Genomic DNA, 13,592 nt, shown 5'->3' on the forward strand with positions numbered 1-13,592 from the left:
TCAGTCGTACTTGTTTTCAATGCGCATGCGCATAAACTTAGCTTCCCTGTTGCCTCTTCCGACACTTGCAAACGGCTGCATGCGTGTTATTTCGCGGATTAACAACTAAATGTAAAAAATAATAATAAAAGCTTTATAACTTCAGGTCTAAAACATGAGCACCCTATGGATGGGAAACGTGAGTATCTCGAACCATTTCAGTCGACATTTTTAACACTTCAGGTTGTAGGTAGCTAGTTGAATCTAAGTAGCTAGCCAGGTTTAGCTAGCTTCAACTTGAAAGTTATGTTTGCTAGCATACTAGCTAGCTAGTAGTTACATAACGTTAGGTGGCTAGCTAGTTAACCGACTTGGTTTATTAGTGCTACGTTAACTTGTTGCAGATGGAACATTTGACACCTAATTACTAGCTAAACACAGCCTTTATAATATTTGCAAGGGACATGTGGTAGCTAACTCTTAGCTAAGTTAGCGTTAGCTAACCTTACCATGTTATGATAATGAAGTCTGTCTGTGTTTGTTTGGTAGTTGGAGCCCTACATGGACGAAAGCTTCATAACCCGAGCCTTCGGCACTATGGGGGAGTTGGTGGTGAGTGTACGGATTATACGCAACAAGGTAACCGGGTGAGTATTTTATCTAGGACGTTTGACCTGAGTGTATGGCTATAGCTACACTAGCTCTCCAACCTCTTCTCCGCATGTAGGGGTTTCAGCGGTTACTTACATTCGCCCACATTTGGCTCCATGTAATTTAGAAAAGTCAAAAATCATAGCTTTCAAACCGGTTTTCGAAACATATATTCACCATATCTTTCATATCAGCAATAACGAATATTTCCAATAAGAAATATACACTTACTGTAGCAGTTTTGCACAGATCCACAAGCTGTGTCTGCCTCCAGTTGACAACTACACTTCCTCCCCAGGTATGCTTACACACCGGTGTTCAGAGGACGCTAGTTAGCTAATTAACACAGGTAGTTGCTTATGTCTTCCGCAATGTAACATGGAGAGAGAGCCTTGGGGGAGCACTAACCCTATAAAAGTGTGTAGTAATTTAACCTTATTTTTGTTAAATGTATTTCTTGCTGATATGTTCCTTATGTTTCCAAAAAAATTACCACAAGCATGCGTGTTATTGTTTGGAGCAAGCGTCGGGAAACTCTTAACAAAACTCTCCCAGTCAGAAGACACTGTCAGTGGCGGCAGCCACGGTAAATTAGATCTGGAAACGTACAAACCCGATGTTACGACTATGAATGAACATTTACACGGTACAATTATTACTTTACGTCTCCCTTTACTTGGTTACAGATCTCTTTTTTTTTTTTTTTTTTTTTTTTTATGCATACAAACTTTTGTCAGTAATGTGGCATCTGCAAAGGACACGAACCGAACGTAGCTAGTCAATCAAGCAACTCTAGGCCAGACGTTAAGAGTTGCTTTGCAGCTTCCGGTTTCATTTCCAAGTCTAGAGCTTGTTTTAGAACTGCATTCGACAACGACGTTATACCAGTAGATGACGTAGTAGAGGCTTGGGCCTTCAGAAAATTACTTGTGATAATGATAAAGATCAGCGCCTTGTTTAGAATAACCGCCTGAGCTGCAAAATAGAAAGTAAATATGCTTTCGGCTTATTCCGCTATCTAAATACGCCATGTTGTTGTGTGTTATTTAATGGCCATATATTTGCATAATTTATTTCTATAGCCGTGTGGGGCTGCTGTGGTGATCATGTAATCTAGTGAATCACACTTTTTCTAGTATTTGGGAGCACGGACTGTAGGCCTTATATTAGGCATTTTGACTGTTGTATTAGTGAATTCCACTCTTTGCACAACCGCGTCACGAAGAGGCTATATCCATATCAATAAATGAGACAAAACAAATGTTTTATTAAGTATTGGCTATAACCTGTCTTGTGCGAAATAGCCAAGGGGTCCCAAATGATCAAGACTATCTATAGCCTATTCTTGTTGCCAGATCCGTTTTCCCTATCAGCTACTGCACGTGCTTCTTGAACTATTGTGTTTAAAATGTATTTAGAGGCCTGTGAGCTAGGGTATCTTTTTAAAGGGAGCCCTATTATAAAAACAGTTATAAAACACAAACTGCAGAGGATAAGTTCATTAGAGTTACAAGCCTCAGAAATTGCAGCCCAAATAAATGCTTCAGAGTTCAAGTATAAATGAAAAATAAAATACTAATTTATAATGATTAGATAAGTATTCAAGCCCCTGAGTCAATACATGTTGAAATCACCTTTAGCAGCGATTACAGCTTTGAGTCTTTTTGGGTAAGTCGCTAAGAGCTTTCCACACCTGGATTGTGCAACATTTGCCCATTATTCTTTAAAAAAATTATTCAAGCTTTGTCAAATTGTTTATTGAGCATTGCTAAACAATCATTTTCAGGTCTTGCCATATATTTTCAAGTAGATTTAAGTCAAAACTGTAACTCAGCCACTCAGGAACATTCACTGTCTTCTTGGTAAGCAGCTCCAGTGTATATTTGGCCTTGTGTTGTAGGTTATTGTCCTGGTGAAAGGTGAATTCATCTCCCAGTGTCTGGTGGAAAGTTGACTGAACCAGGTTTTCCTCTAGGATTTTGCCTGTGCTTAGCTCCATTCAGTTTCTTTTTTTTTATCCCCCCAAAAAACTCCCCAGTCCTTAACGATTACAAGCATACCCTTAACATGATGCCACCACCACTATGCTTGAAAATATGTGGTACTCCGTAATGTGTTGTATCAACCATACAACACATTACGGAGTACCACATATTTTCAAGCATAGTGGTGGTGGCATCATGTTAAGGGTATGCTTGTAATCGTTAAGGACTGGGGAGTTTTTTGTGGGGATAAAACAAATACAATAACACTTTGTATTCAGGACTAAAAGTTAATTCCTTTGCCACATTTTTTGCATTATTGCTTTTGTTGCAAACAGGGTGTATGTTTTGGAATATTTTTTTTATTCTGTACAGGCTTCCTTTTCACTCTGTCAATTAGATTGGTATTGTGGAGTAACTACGATGTTGTTTATCCATCAGGTTTCTCCTGTAACTGTTTTAAAGTCACCATTGGCCTCGTGGTGAAATCCCTGAGTGTTTTCCTTCCTCTCTGGCAACTAAGTTAGGAAGGACACCTGTATCTTTGTAGTAAGTGGGAGTATTGATACACTATGCTTGGGCGGTATACCATACATACCGTATACCAGAGTATTTGGAAATAGCCACAGGATGGTTTTTCAATACATTTAACATTTTAGTCATTTAGCAGACGCTCTTATCCAGAGCGACTTACAGGAGCAATTAACCGTTTAAACTATTTATTTGAAGTTTTTCTATACATTTTAATATTTGTTGCAACTTTTTTAAGTAAATACCTGCAGTGCAATGCGTTAGGAGATAAAGCAGATTGCATTCTTATTTTCCATTATGAAGCTTACCATAGTTCCCCAGAACAGTTGAGCCAGTCACGTGTTTGTTTGTAAACTGGAGAAAGCGGGAGAAGGTGAGTCCAGCTGTGTGTATTGACGGGTCGCGGTTTATATTGAAAGTCAAGTGTTTTTTTTTTGCTTCAATGGAGTGTTCAGGGAAGTGCAACTCGTTTTCCTTTACAGAAAATACATAAGCGCAACACATTCGGCAGAAAATGGCTTCATTTTCATCAGATGACAACAGAAGTGCAACGCTATTTAGCTGGCAGTCACACAAGTAGGCTAAATGAGCTTACAATGGAAAAAGCTATGCACGGCCGTTTATATTTCTGTTTATCATAGAATGAATGTATCCAGCTACATGTAATGTTTTTCTTAAAGTTAGAGAAAAGTAGCGCTATCTGTTGATAGAACGCCCGTTCGTGAATTGTCATCAGTGGAGAAGTGCAACTGAAGCAGAAAATTAGTCTGATTCCGAGCAGAAAGTACAATAAGAAGCATTTTAGAACTGCGTTTACAAAACGCAAGATATTTCTTATGCGTTTTTGTCTTTTTTTTTCTTGTGTGAAAAACAAATAATTCTGCCTTAACGTGACCCCCTAAGTTTTAACTTGCTAGTTATCTAAGTAAGTGGCTGAATTAATAAAGGTGGACGGGGCATCATATTGTGTTTGCTTTCTGCCGTGTTCGAGAAGTCAAAGCCCTTTTTGATGAGTTATCTGTACAGCTGCCACCTTTTCATTTCCTGGTATTATTTGCCCTCTCCTTTCTCACTAGAACACAGGCTGCTCCAGGGCCAGTAGTTCTGTTCATTTGAACAATGTCTCTTGATCACATTCGCTTGAAAAAGTCAACTCACCAAAAATGACAATCTGTAGCTCCTACCTATATGCAGTGCATTAGGACATTTTTCAGACCCTTTCACTTTTTCTACATTTTGTTACGTTAGTCTTATTCTAAAAATGATTAAATTGATGAGGGGGGGGGGGGGGGGGAAACAATCTACACACAATACCCCAAAATGACAAAGCAAAAGCAGGTTTTATTTAATTATTAGCAAATGTATTAAAAATGAACTTTTAAAATCACATTTACATAAGTATTCAGACCCTTTACTCTGTATTTTGTTGAAGCACCTTTGGCAGCAATTACACCCTTGAGTTTTCTTGGGTATGATGCTACAAGCTTGGCACACCTGTATTTGGGGAGTTTCTCCCATTCTTCTCTGCAGATCCTCACAAGCTCTGTCAGGTTGGATGGGGAGCGTCGCTGCACAGCTATTTTCAGGTCTCTCCAGAGACTGGGCCACTCAAGGACATTCAGAGACTTGTCCCAAAGCCACCCCTGTGTTGTCTTAGCTGTGTGTTTAGGGTTGTTGTCCTGTTGGAAGGTGAACCTTCGCCCCAGTCTGAGGTCCTGATATCTCTGGAGCAGGTTTTCATCAAGGATCTCTCTGTACATTGCTCCGTTCATCTTTCCCTTGATTCTGACTAGTCTCCCAGTCCCTGCCGCTGAAAAACATCCCCACAGCATGATGCTGCCACCACCATGCTTCACTGTAGGGATGGTATTGGCCAGGTGATGAGCGGTGCCTGGTTTCCTCCAGATGTGACGCTTAACATTCAGGCAAAATAATTCAATCTTGGTTTCATCAGACCAGAGAATCTTGTTTCTCATGGTCTGAGAGTCCTTTAGGTGCCTTTTGGCAAACTCCCAAGTGGGCTGTCGTGCCTTTTACTGAGGAGTGGCTTCCATCTGGCCGCTCTACCATAAAAGCCTGATTTGTGGAGCGCTGCAGAGATGGTTGCCCTTCTGGAAGGTTCTCCCATCTCCACAGAGGAACTGGAGCTCTGTCAGTGACCATCGGGTTCTTGGTCACCTCCCTGACCAAGGCCCTTCTCCCCCGATTGCTCTATGGACTATTCCTTCCACCTCATGGCTTGGTTTTTGCTCTGACATGCACTGTCAACTGTGGGACCTTATATAGACAGGTGTGTGCCTTTTCCAAATCATGTCTAATCAATTGAATTTACCACAGGTGGACTCCAATCAAGTTGTAGAAACATCTCAAGGATGATCAAAGGAAACAGGATGCACCTGAACTCAATTTCGTGTCTCGTAGCAAAGGGTCTGAATACTTACGTAAATAAGGTATTTTATTTATTTTTAATATACATTTGCAAAAAATTCTAAACACTTTTCGCTTTGTCATTAGGGGGTATTGTGTTTAGATTGAGGATAAAAAATAAATAATCAATTTTAGAATTAGGCTTGAACGTAACAAAATGTGGAAAAAGTGAAGGGGTCTGAATACTTTCCGAAGGCACTGTATGTAGTACTTTATATGAGCTGGATTGCCTGTCTTAGCAATTGTTTTTCAATTTCATTTTCACTTCATTAGCATATTTAGCTAGCAGCCTCCATGGAAAATCGCTGTTACTTGTACTAATTTTGTTAGCTTTCTGGTAATAGATGGCCAATGGGCTTTTTTAGCGTTTTATTTTTTTGTGTACTAAGCCGGTAATACCGTAAATCCCGGGATGAGAGGACGGGATCTGGATACCGCCCAACCCTATGATATGCCATCCAAAGTGTAATTAATAACTTCACCATGCTCAAAGGAATGTTCAATGTTTGTTTACCCATCTACCAATACATGCCCTTCTTTGCGAGGCATTGGGAAACCTCACCTGATCTTTGTGGTTGAATCTGTGTTTTGAAATTCACTGCTCGACTGAGGGACCTTACATATTGTATGTGTGGGGTACAGAGATGAGGTAGTCGTTAAAGAAATCATGTTTTGCACACTGACTCCATGCAACTTATGTTACTTATTTAAGCTAAATGTTACACCTGAACTTACTTATGCTTGCCGTAACAAATGGGTTGAATACTTATTTAATAAATTAGTAAAAATAAAGTGTAAAACATCCTTCCACTTTGACATTATGGGGTATTGTGTTTAGGCCAGTGACAAACTAAATTTAATCCATTTTAAATTCAGGCTGTAACGCAACAAAATGCGGAAAAGATCAAGGGGTGTGAATGCTTTCTGAAGGCACTATGTACATGGAGGTAAACTGACTAGCCAACAGCATAGATAATAACCAATAGCAGCAGTGTATGTGATGAGTCAAAAGAGTTAGTGCATAAGGGGGTCCATGCAGTTTATTTGGGTAGCTATTTGGTTAACTATGTAGCAGTCTTTTTATTTCTTTTTATTTAACTAGGCAAGTTGGTTAAGAACAAAATCATATTTACAATGACGGCCTACCCGGCCAAACCCTCCCCTAACGATGCTGGGCCAATTGTGCCCCGGTCTATGGGACTCCCAATCAGGGCCGGTTGTGATACAGCCCGGGATCGAACCCGGGTCTCTATTGACGCCTCTAGCACTGCGTGGCACAGCCGCCTTAGACCACTGTGCCACTCAGGAGGCCTAAATGGCTTGGGGTTAGAAGCTGTTCAGGTTCCTGTTGGTTCCAGACTTGGTGCATCGGTACCGCTTGCCGTGTGGTAGCAGAGGGAACAGTAATGACTTGGGTGGCTGGAGTCTTTGACCATTTTTAGGGCCTTCCTCTGACACCGCCTGGTATAGAGGTCCTGGATGGCAGGGAGCTCGGCCCGAGTGGATGTACGCACTACCAGCTATAGCGCCTTGCAGTCAGTTGTCAAGCAGTTGCCATACCAAGCAGTGACGTAGCCAGTCAAGATGCTCTCAAAGGTGCAGCTGTAGAACTTTTTGAGGATCAGAGCTCTGGTCAAAATGCCAGATATTTTCAGCCTCCTGAGGGGGAAGAGGCTTTGTTGTGCCTTCATCACAACTGTTGGTGTGTGTGGACCATGTTCATTCCTTAGTGATGTGAACACTGATGAACTAGAAGCTCTCGACCCGCTCCACTACAACCCTGTCAATGTGGATGGGGGTGTGCTCGGCCCTCGGTTTCCTTTTAGTCCACGATCAGCACCTGGAGGGAGAGGATGTTGTCCTGGCACCACCTTGCCAGGTCACTGACTTCCTCCCTATAGGTTGTCTCATTGTTGTCAGTGTTCAGTCCTTCCACCGTCGTGTTGTCAGCAAACTTAATCATGGTGTTGGAGTTGTGAGCGGCCTAAGCAGGCACCCCTGTGGGGCCCCGTGTTGTTGCCTACCCTCACAACCTGGGGGCGGCCCGTCAGGAAGTCCAGGATCCAGTTGCAGAGGGAGACGTTCAGAGTCGTGAGCTTAGTGATGAGCTTTGTGCCCTTTGACCTGACAAGGAGTGGCATGAGGGCACAAACAGACTGGTACCCAGGCTAACACCATTGTATTATAGCTACACACTATACACAGTTAAAAGCAATCCTTTTAAAAGCAACATTGGACTGATATCCCTTCTCTGTGTTGCTCATCAGTAGGGGTGCAGCAGGTTACTGCTTCGTGGAGCTGACCGATGAAGCCACAGCTGAGAGGTGTCTTCGTAAAGTCAATGGAAAAGCACTACCAGGAGCCACACCAGTAAATATACCATTTTTAACAAGACTACTTAGATGTTATGGATTCTAGGATGTGTCCCAAATTGCACCCTCGACATCCCCCTAAATAATTCACTACTTTTGACCAGAGCCCAATGGGATGCAGACCTAGATTGTAGCAGTTTATACATAATGCTTTTTGGTAGCCTGAGACAAACAAGATATTTATGCAATTTGCCTCATTAGCGCTTGTATAAATTTAATGTATTGTGTTCATCATATTGTAAATGAGCGTTTTTTAAGGAAGCCTTTTTGTACTTCCCAGGCTAGAAGATTCAAGTTAAACCGGGCCACCTTTGGGAAGCAAGGAGAAAGCAGGTATATCAACAAGCTTGATTGTAAGTCAAACTAAATGTCATGAGAAACATTGGAAATGAACACACAACTCCTTTTCTCTCTCCGCTGCAGTCCACTCCACTCTCTGTTCGTTGGAGATCTCACACCTGAAGTGGATGACGGGATGCTGTACGAGTTCTTCTACAACCGCTATCCATCCTGTCGCGGGGGGAAGGTGGTGCTGGACGGCACGGGAAACTCCAAGTGAGTCCAGGAGGATATTATAATCACTATAGCTGGTTTCCATACATCCAGGTTGATTTAATATAGGATGTGAGTACAATTTGACAAGGCTATTTCCAATGGTCCTCTGTAGCTCAATTGGTAGAGCATGGCGCTTGTAACGCCAGGGTAGTGGGTTCGATCCCTGGGACCACCCATACGTAAAAAATGTATGCACACATGACTAAGTCGCTTTGGATAAAAGCGTCTGCTAAATGGCTTATTATTATTATTATTATTACATCTACTGTTACTATTACACAACTATTTATAATAGTCAAAACTTCTACACTAACAATTTTATGTTTAACTTCTTCCACTACCAAAAAAGTATTCAAAACGTAATTTGGTGAACAATTTCTAGCAGTCTTATTTAATTTTTATTTAACTAGGCAAGTCGGTTAAGAACAAATTCATATTTACAATGACGGCCTACCCGGCCAAACCCTCCCCTAACCCGGACGATGCTGGGCCAATTGTGCCCCGGTTTATGGGACTCCCAATCACGTCCGGTTGTGATACAGCCCGGGACCGAACCCGGGTCTCTAGCGTTCTAGTTATTTACTTGTCTGAACGTTTCTCTTGTTTCCAGGGGTTGTGGGTTTGTCCAGTTCCCAGACCAGAGGCTTCAGAAGTTGGCGCTGGAGGAGTGTCAGGGAGCGGTGGGGCTCGGGAGCAAACCACTACGACTGAGCCTAGCTGCTAACAAGTGAGTTTTACTTCAGTTCTTACTGTGTTACTATGTTATACGACGTCTCCAGACATGGCGTGTGTGTGTATATACCATTCGAAAAACCAGGGTTGTTGCATAACCCAATCGTTTTCCAAACTACCTTTTTATAGCCTATAAAACTGTAGCTATATTGTTTGACTTCCCCTTGTTGGTCAGATTTTTTGCAAGACCTGAGCAGAGTATCTTTCCCCAAAATAAATACGTTTTTCAACTCCTAAAGAGATGGGTTTAATAATCACTGTCCGATGCCTCGGTTACCAATAATTCTCTCTCTCTCACTCACAGAACTCGTCATAATCAATCAGACAACAGGGGGTGGGGGTCACATGGAGGAGGCTACAGACACAACCAGAATCAATACAACCAACAGCCGTATGGTGGTGGATGGGGCTCATGGGGCTACGACCAGAATGGAGGCAACTATGGCGGCTACAACTATAACCAGTATGATTACACTCAGAATCCTGTACAGGTAAGATTGCTGTCCTGCTTCCCCTTTACTGGGGATATGTGACGTAGCTCAACGGCACCTTTACTGGGGATATGTGACGTAGCTCAACGGCACCTTTACTGGGGATATGTGACGTAGCTCAACGGCACCTTTTACTGGGGATATGTGACGTAGCTCAACGGCACCTTTACTGGGAATATGTGACGTAGCTCAACGGCACCTTTACTGGGGATATGTGACGTAGCTCAACGGCACCTTTACTGGGGATATGTGACGTAGCTCAACGGCACCTTTTACTGGGGATATGTGACGTAGCTCAACGGCACCTTTTACTGGGGATATGTGACGTAGCTCAACGGCACCTTTACTGGGGATATGTGACGTAGCTCAACGGCACCTTTACTGGGGATATGTGACGTAGCTCAACGGCACCTTTACTGGGGATATGTGACGTAGCTCAACGGCACCTTTACTGGGGATATGTGACGTAGCTCAACGGCACCTTTACTGGGGATATGTGACGTAGCTCAACGGCACCTTTACTGGGGATATGTGACGTAGCTCAACGGCACCTTTACTGGGGATATGTGACGTAGCTCAACGGCACCTTTACTGGGGATATGTGACGTAGCTCCACGGCACCTTTACTGGGGATATGTGACGTAGCTCAACGGCACCTTTTACTGGGGATATGTTACGTAGCTCAACGGCACCTTTTACTGGGGATATGTGACGTAGCTCAACGGCACCTTTTACTGTGGATATGTGACGTAGCTCAACGGCACCTTTTACTGGGGATATGTGACGTAGCTCAACGGCACCTTTTACTGGGGATATGTGACGTAGCTCAACGGCACCTTTTACTGGGGATATGTGACGTAGCTCAACGGCACCTTTTACTGGGGATATGTGACGTAGCTCAACGGCACCTTTTACTGGGGATATGTGACGTAGCTCAACGGCACTACTACTTAGACATGCAATATTAACACCTTAATGCCTTGTGTTTTCCTTAATGTAGTTATGACTTTTCAATATACACAATCATTTTATTAACCAACTCATTTAACATTTTCAGGAAAATGAAGTTGTTGAAGATGATGGTCTGGAAGGTAGGTGGTGGTTTTTCCTACTTGTTTTTCCCCGGACTAGTGTGGCCAATTTATCTAAAAGGCTCTTGATGACATTGACTTGATGGAATTGAGGTGTTTCATAATTAAGTTAGATTGATATCCTGCATGTTCAGAGGATTTACCAGTATATGTCATTTAGCGGAGTCGGACTCATGCTCCTCGACCCAAGGGGGTATCCCCTCTTGGTCTAATGGTTAACAGAAGACTGGGGTTCAGATCCCACCTTTTGACGACAGCAGTCAACAAATAATCACTGCCAGCCTTTTCCTCCATTGTAGATCCTAACCCAGAGCTGGATGTGGTGGAAGCCAACAGGAAGTTTATGGAACACAGTGAGGAACTGTATGATGCCCTTATCCAGTGCCACTGGCAACCCTTGGAATCCTCTGAACAGGCCTTTGGAACCACGAGTAGCCTTCCAGAACCTGTCTACTGTTGAGGCATGCAATGGAATGGCAATATCCTATTTTGCCATGTTCTTTGGACTTTCCTATTATATTCTGTAGATGTTTGATCATTGAAAGGCTAAAGACACATCCCCAGTCCTTGGCCATAACTGCCATTTACTTACAGACATTATTTTTGTGTTAATTGACAAGTTTTATTTTGTGCCTCCTCTTATAAAAGTCAGTGGACACCTGGCACATGCTGTACCTAAGAATAGCTTCCTGTTTTCATTTGCTATGCTTTGCATCATCTTTGCAGTTTAGGGTCTGTCCCAAATGGCATCCTATTCTCTATTTAGTGCACTGCTTTTAGCTAGGGCCCAAAGAACTCAGGTCAAAAGTATTGCGCTATATAGGGAATAGAGTGCCATTTGGTACACAATATTTTTTCTCAATTGAGGAGTAAGTGGTTGTGTTATCTGCGGTGTTACTCTGCCTTCTGTTTCCATATGTGTTTGTGAAGGTGGAATAAACGTACAGTATCAGTCAAGTTTGGACATACCTACTCATTCAAGGGTTTTTCTTTATTTTAAAAGTTTTCTACATTGTAGAATAATAGTGAAGACATCAAAACTATGAAATAACACACATGGAATCATGTAGTAACCAAATCAAAATATGTTATATTTTAGAGTCTTCAAAGTAGCCACCCTTTGCCTTGATGACAGCTTTGCACACTCATGGCATTCTCTCAACCAACTTCACCTGGAATGCTTTTCCAACAGTCTTGAAGGAGTTCCCACATATGCTGAGCACTTGTTGGCTGCTTTTCCTTCATTCTGCGGTCCAACTCATCCCAAACCATCTCAATTGGGTTGAGGTCAGTTGATTGTGGAGGCCAGGTCATCTGATGTATCACTCCATCACTATCCTTGGTAAAATAGCCCTTACGCAGCCTGGAGGTGTGTTGGGTCATTGTCCTGTTGAAAATATAATGATAGTCCCACTAAGTGCAAACCAGATGGGATGGCGTATTGCTGCAGAATGTTGTGGTAGCCATGCTGGTCAAGTGTGCCTTGAATTCTAAATAAATCAGTGTCACCAGCAAAGCACCATCACACCTCCTCCATGCTAAATGGTGGGAACCACATGCGGAGATCATCCGTTCACCTACTCTGCATCTCACAAAGACAGCGGTTGGAACCAAAATTCTCACATTTGGACTCATCAGACCATAGGACATATTTCCACCGGTCTCATGTCCATTGCGCATGTTTCTTGGCAATTTGAGGCTGGTAACTAATTAATTTAACTCTGGGTCTTCCTTTCCTGTGGCGGTCGTCATGAGAGCCAGTTTCATAGCACTTGATGGTTTTTGCGACTGCACTTGAATACATTTTCAAACCTTGAAACTTGAAATGTTCCGTATTGACTGATCTTCATGTCTTAAAGTAATGATGACTGTCATTTCTCTTTGCTTATTTGAGCTGTTCTTGCCATAATATGGACTTGGTCTCTTACCAAATAGGGCTATTTTCTGTATACCAACCAACCCTACCTAGTCACAACACAACTGATTGGCGCAAACGCATTAAGAAGGAAAGAAATTCCACAAATTAACTTTTAAGAAGGCACACCTGTTAATTGAAATGCATTCCAGGTGACTACCTCAAGAAGCTGGTTGAGAGAATGCCAAGTGTGCAAAGCTGTCATCAAGGCAAAGGGTGGCTACTTTGAAGAATCTCAAATATAAAATATATTTTGATTTGTTTAACACGTTTATGGTTACATGATTCCATTTGTGTTATTTCATAGCTTTGATGTCTTCACTATTTTTCTACATAGTAAAAATAAAGGAAAAACCCTGTAATGAGTAGGTGTGTCCAAACTTTTGACTGGTACTGTATATGTATCATGTTGCCAGGTAGAGATGTCTTATAAAATGTCCCGACCAAAATGACACGAGTTGTTTCCATAGACTGCCGAGAGTTCAGCAAGGTACAAGGTATTTTTCTATCTAAACGTTCCGAAACGTTGTGTACTGCTGAACGTGCACCGGTCTCTGTTGCACAAAGTGAGAGGGCGCAGCATGGCTGTTTCAATTAGCAGAAAACCATGAGTCACAAGGTTTCCCAGTGACTGAACGGGAGGGATGGGCTGCCCATTGAATGAATCCCAGGGTGTACAGGATTTGAGATATTATTTTGCATGACGAGGCCTACTCTGATTTGTGTGTTTAGTGTCTGAATACGATTTTGTAGCTAATCCTCTTCTGCTCCCGAGTGAAAGTTGGGAACAGTTGTGAAAGGCCTCTTCATCTTATTTTACTTTATGTATGTACATAATGTTTTTAACAAAATAAAGTTGTTTTTTT

The 13,592-nt window shown here is 42.3% G+C and overlaps 1 protein-coding gene across 2 annotated transcripts; it reads left to right on the top strand.

Moving 5' to 3' along the window:
- The first annotated feature begins 25 nt into the window (after window positions 1-25).
- LOC311132896 (tRNA selenocysteine 1-associated protein 1-like) lies at window positions 26-13,591 on the top strand. Of its 2 annotated transcripts, none has more exons than XM_084166263.1 (9): window positions 26-178; window positions 529-626; window positions 7,838-7,940; window positions 8,223-8,275; window positions 8,366-8,497; window positions 9,108-9,224; window positions 9,534-9,720; window positions 10,778-10,811; window positions 11,111-13,591. In XM_084166263.1, exons 1-9 carry the CDS (start codon window positions 155-157, stop codon window positions 11,269-11,271), a joined length of 909 nt encoding a protein of 302 aa, XP_084022389.1. In that variant the 5' UTR covers window positions 26-154; the 3' UTR covers window positions 11,272-13,591. The 2 variants fall into 2 exon arrangements, with proteins under 2 accessions (XP_084022389.1, XP_084022390.1); XM_084166264.1 differs by having other exon boundaries at window positions 52-178; window positions 7,841-7,940.
- The last annotated feature ends 1 nt before the right edge of the window (window position 13,592 follows it).

This window comes from Coregonus lavaretus (assembly GCF_964263955.1).
Source record: "Coregonus lavaretus genome assembly, chromosome: 7".
In the NCBI taxonomy this organism is placed as follows: Eukaryota; Metazoa; Chordata; class Actinopteri; order Salmoniformes; family Salmonidae; genus Coregonus; species Coregonus lavaretus.

Excerpts from the sequence above, each read along its gene's own strand:
- LOC311132896 (XM_084166263.1), top strand. The coding sequence starts at position 155 with ATGAGCACCCTATGGATGGGAAAC. Across the intron at positions 627-7,837 it reads ATACGCAACAAGGTAACCGG|TAGGGGTGCAGCAGGTTACT; the intron begins GTGAGTATTTTA and ends GTTGCTCATCAG. Across the intron at positions 7,941-8,222 it reads CACTACCAGGAGCCACACCA|GCTAGAAGATTCAAGTTAAA; the intron begins GTAAATATACCA and ends TGTACTTCCCAG.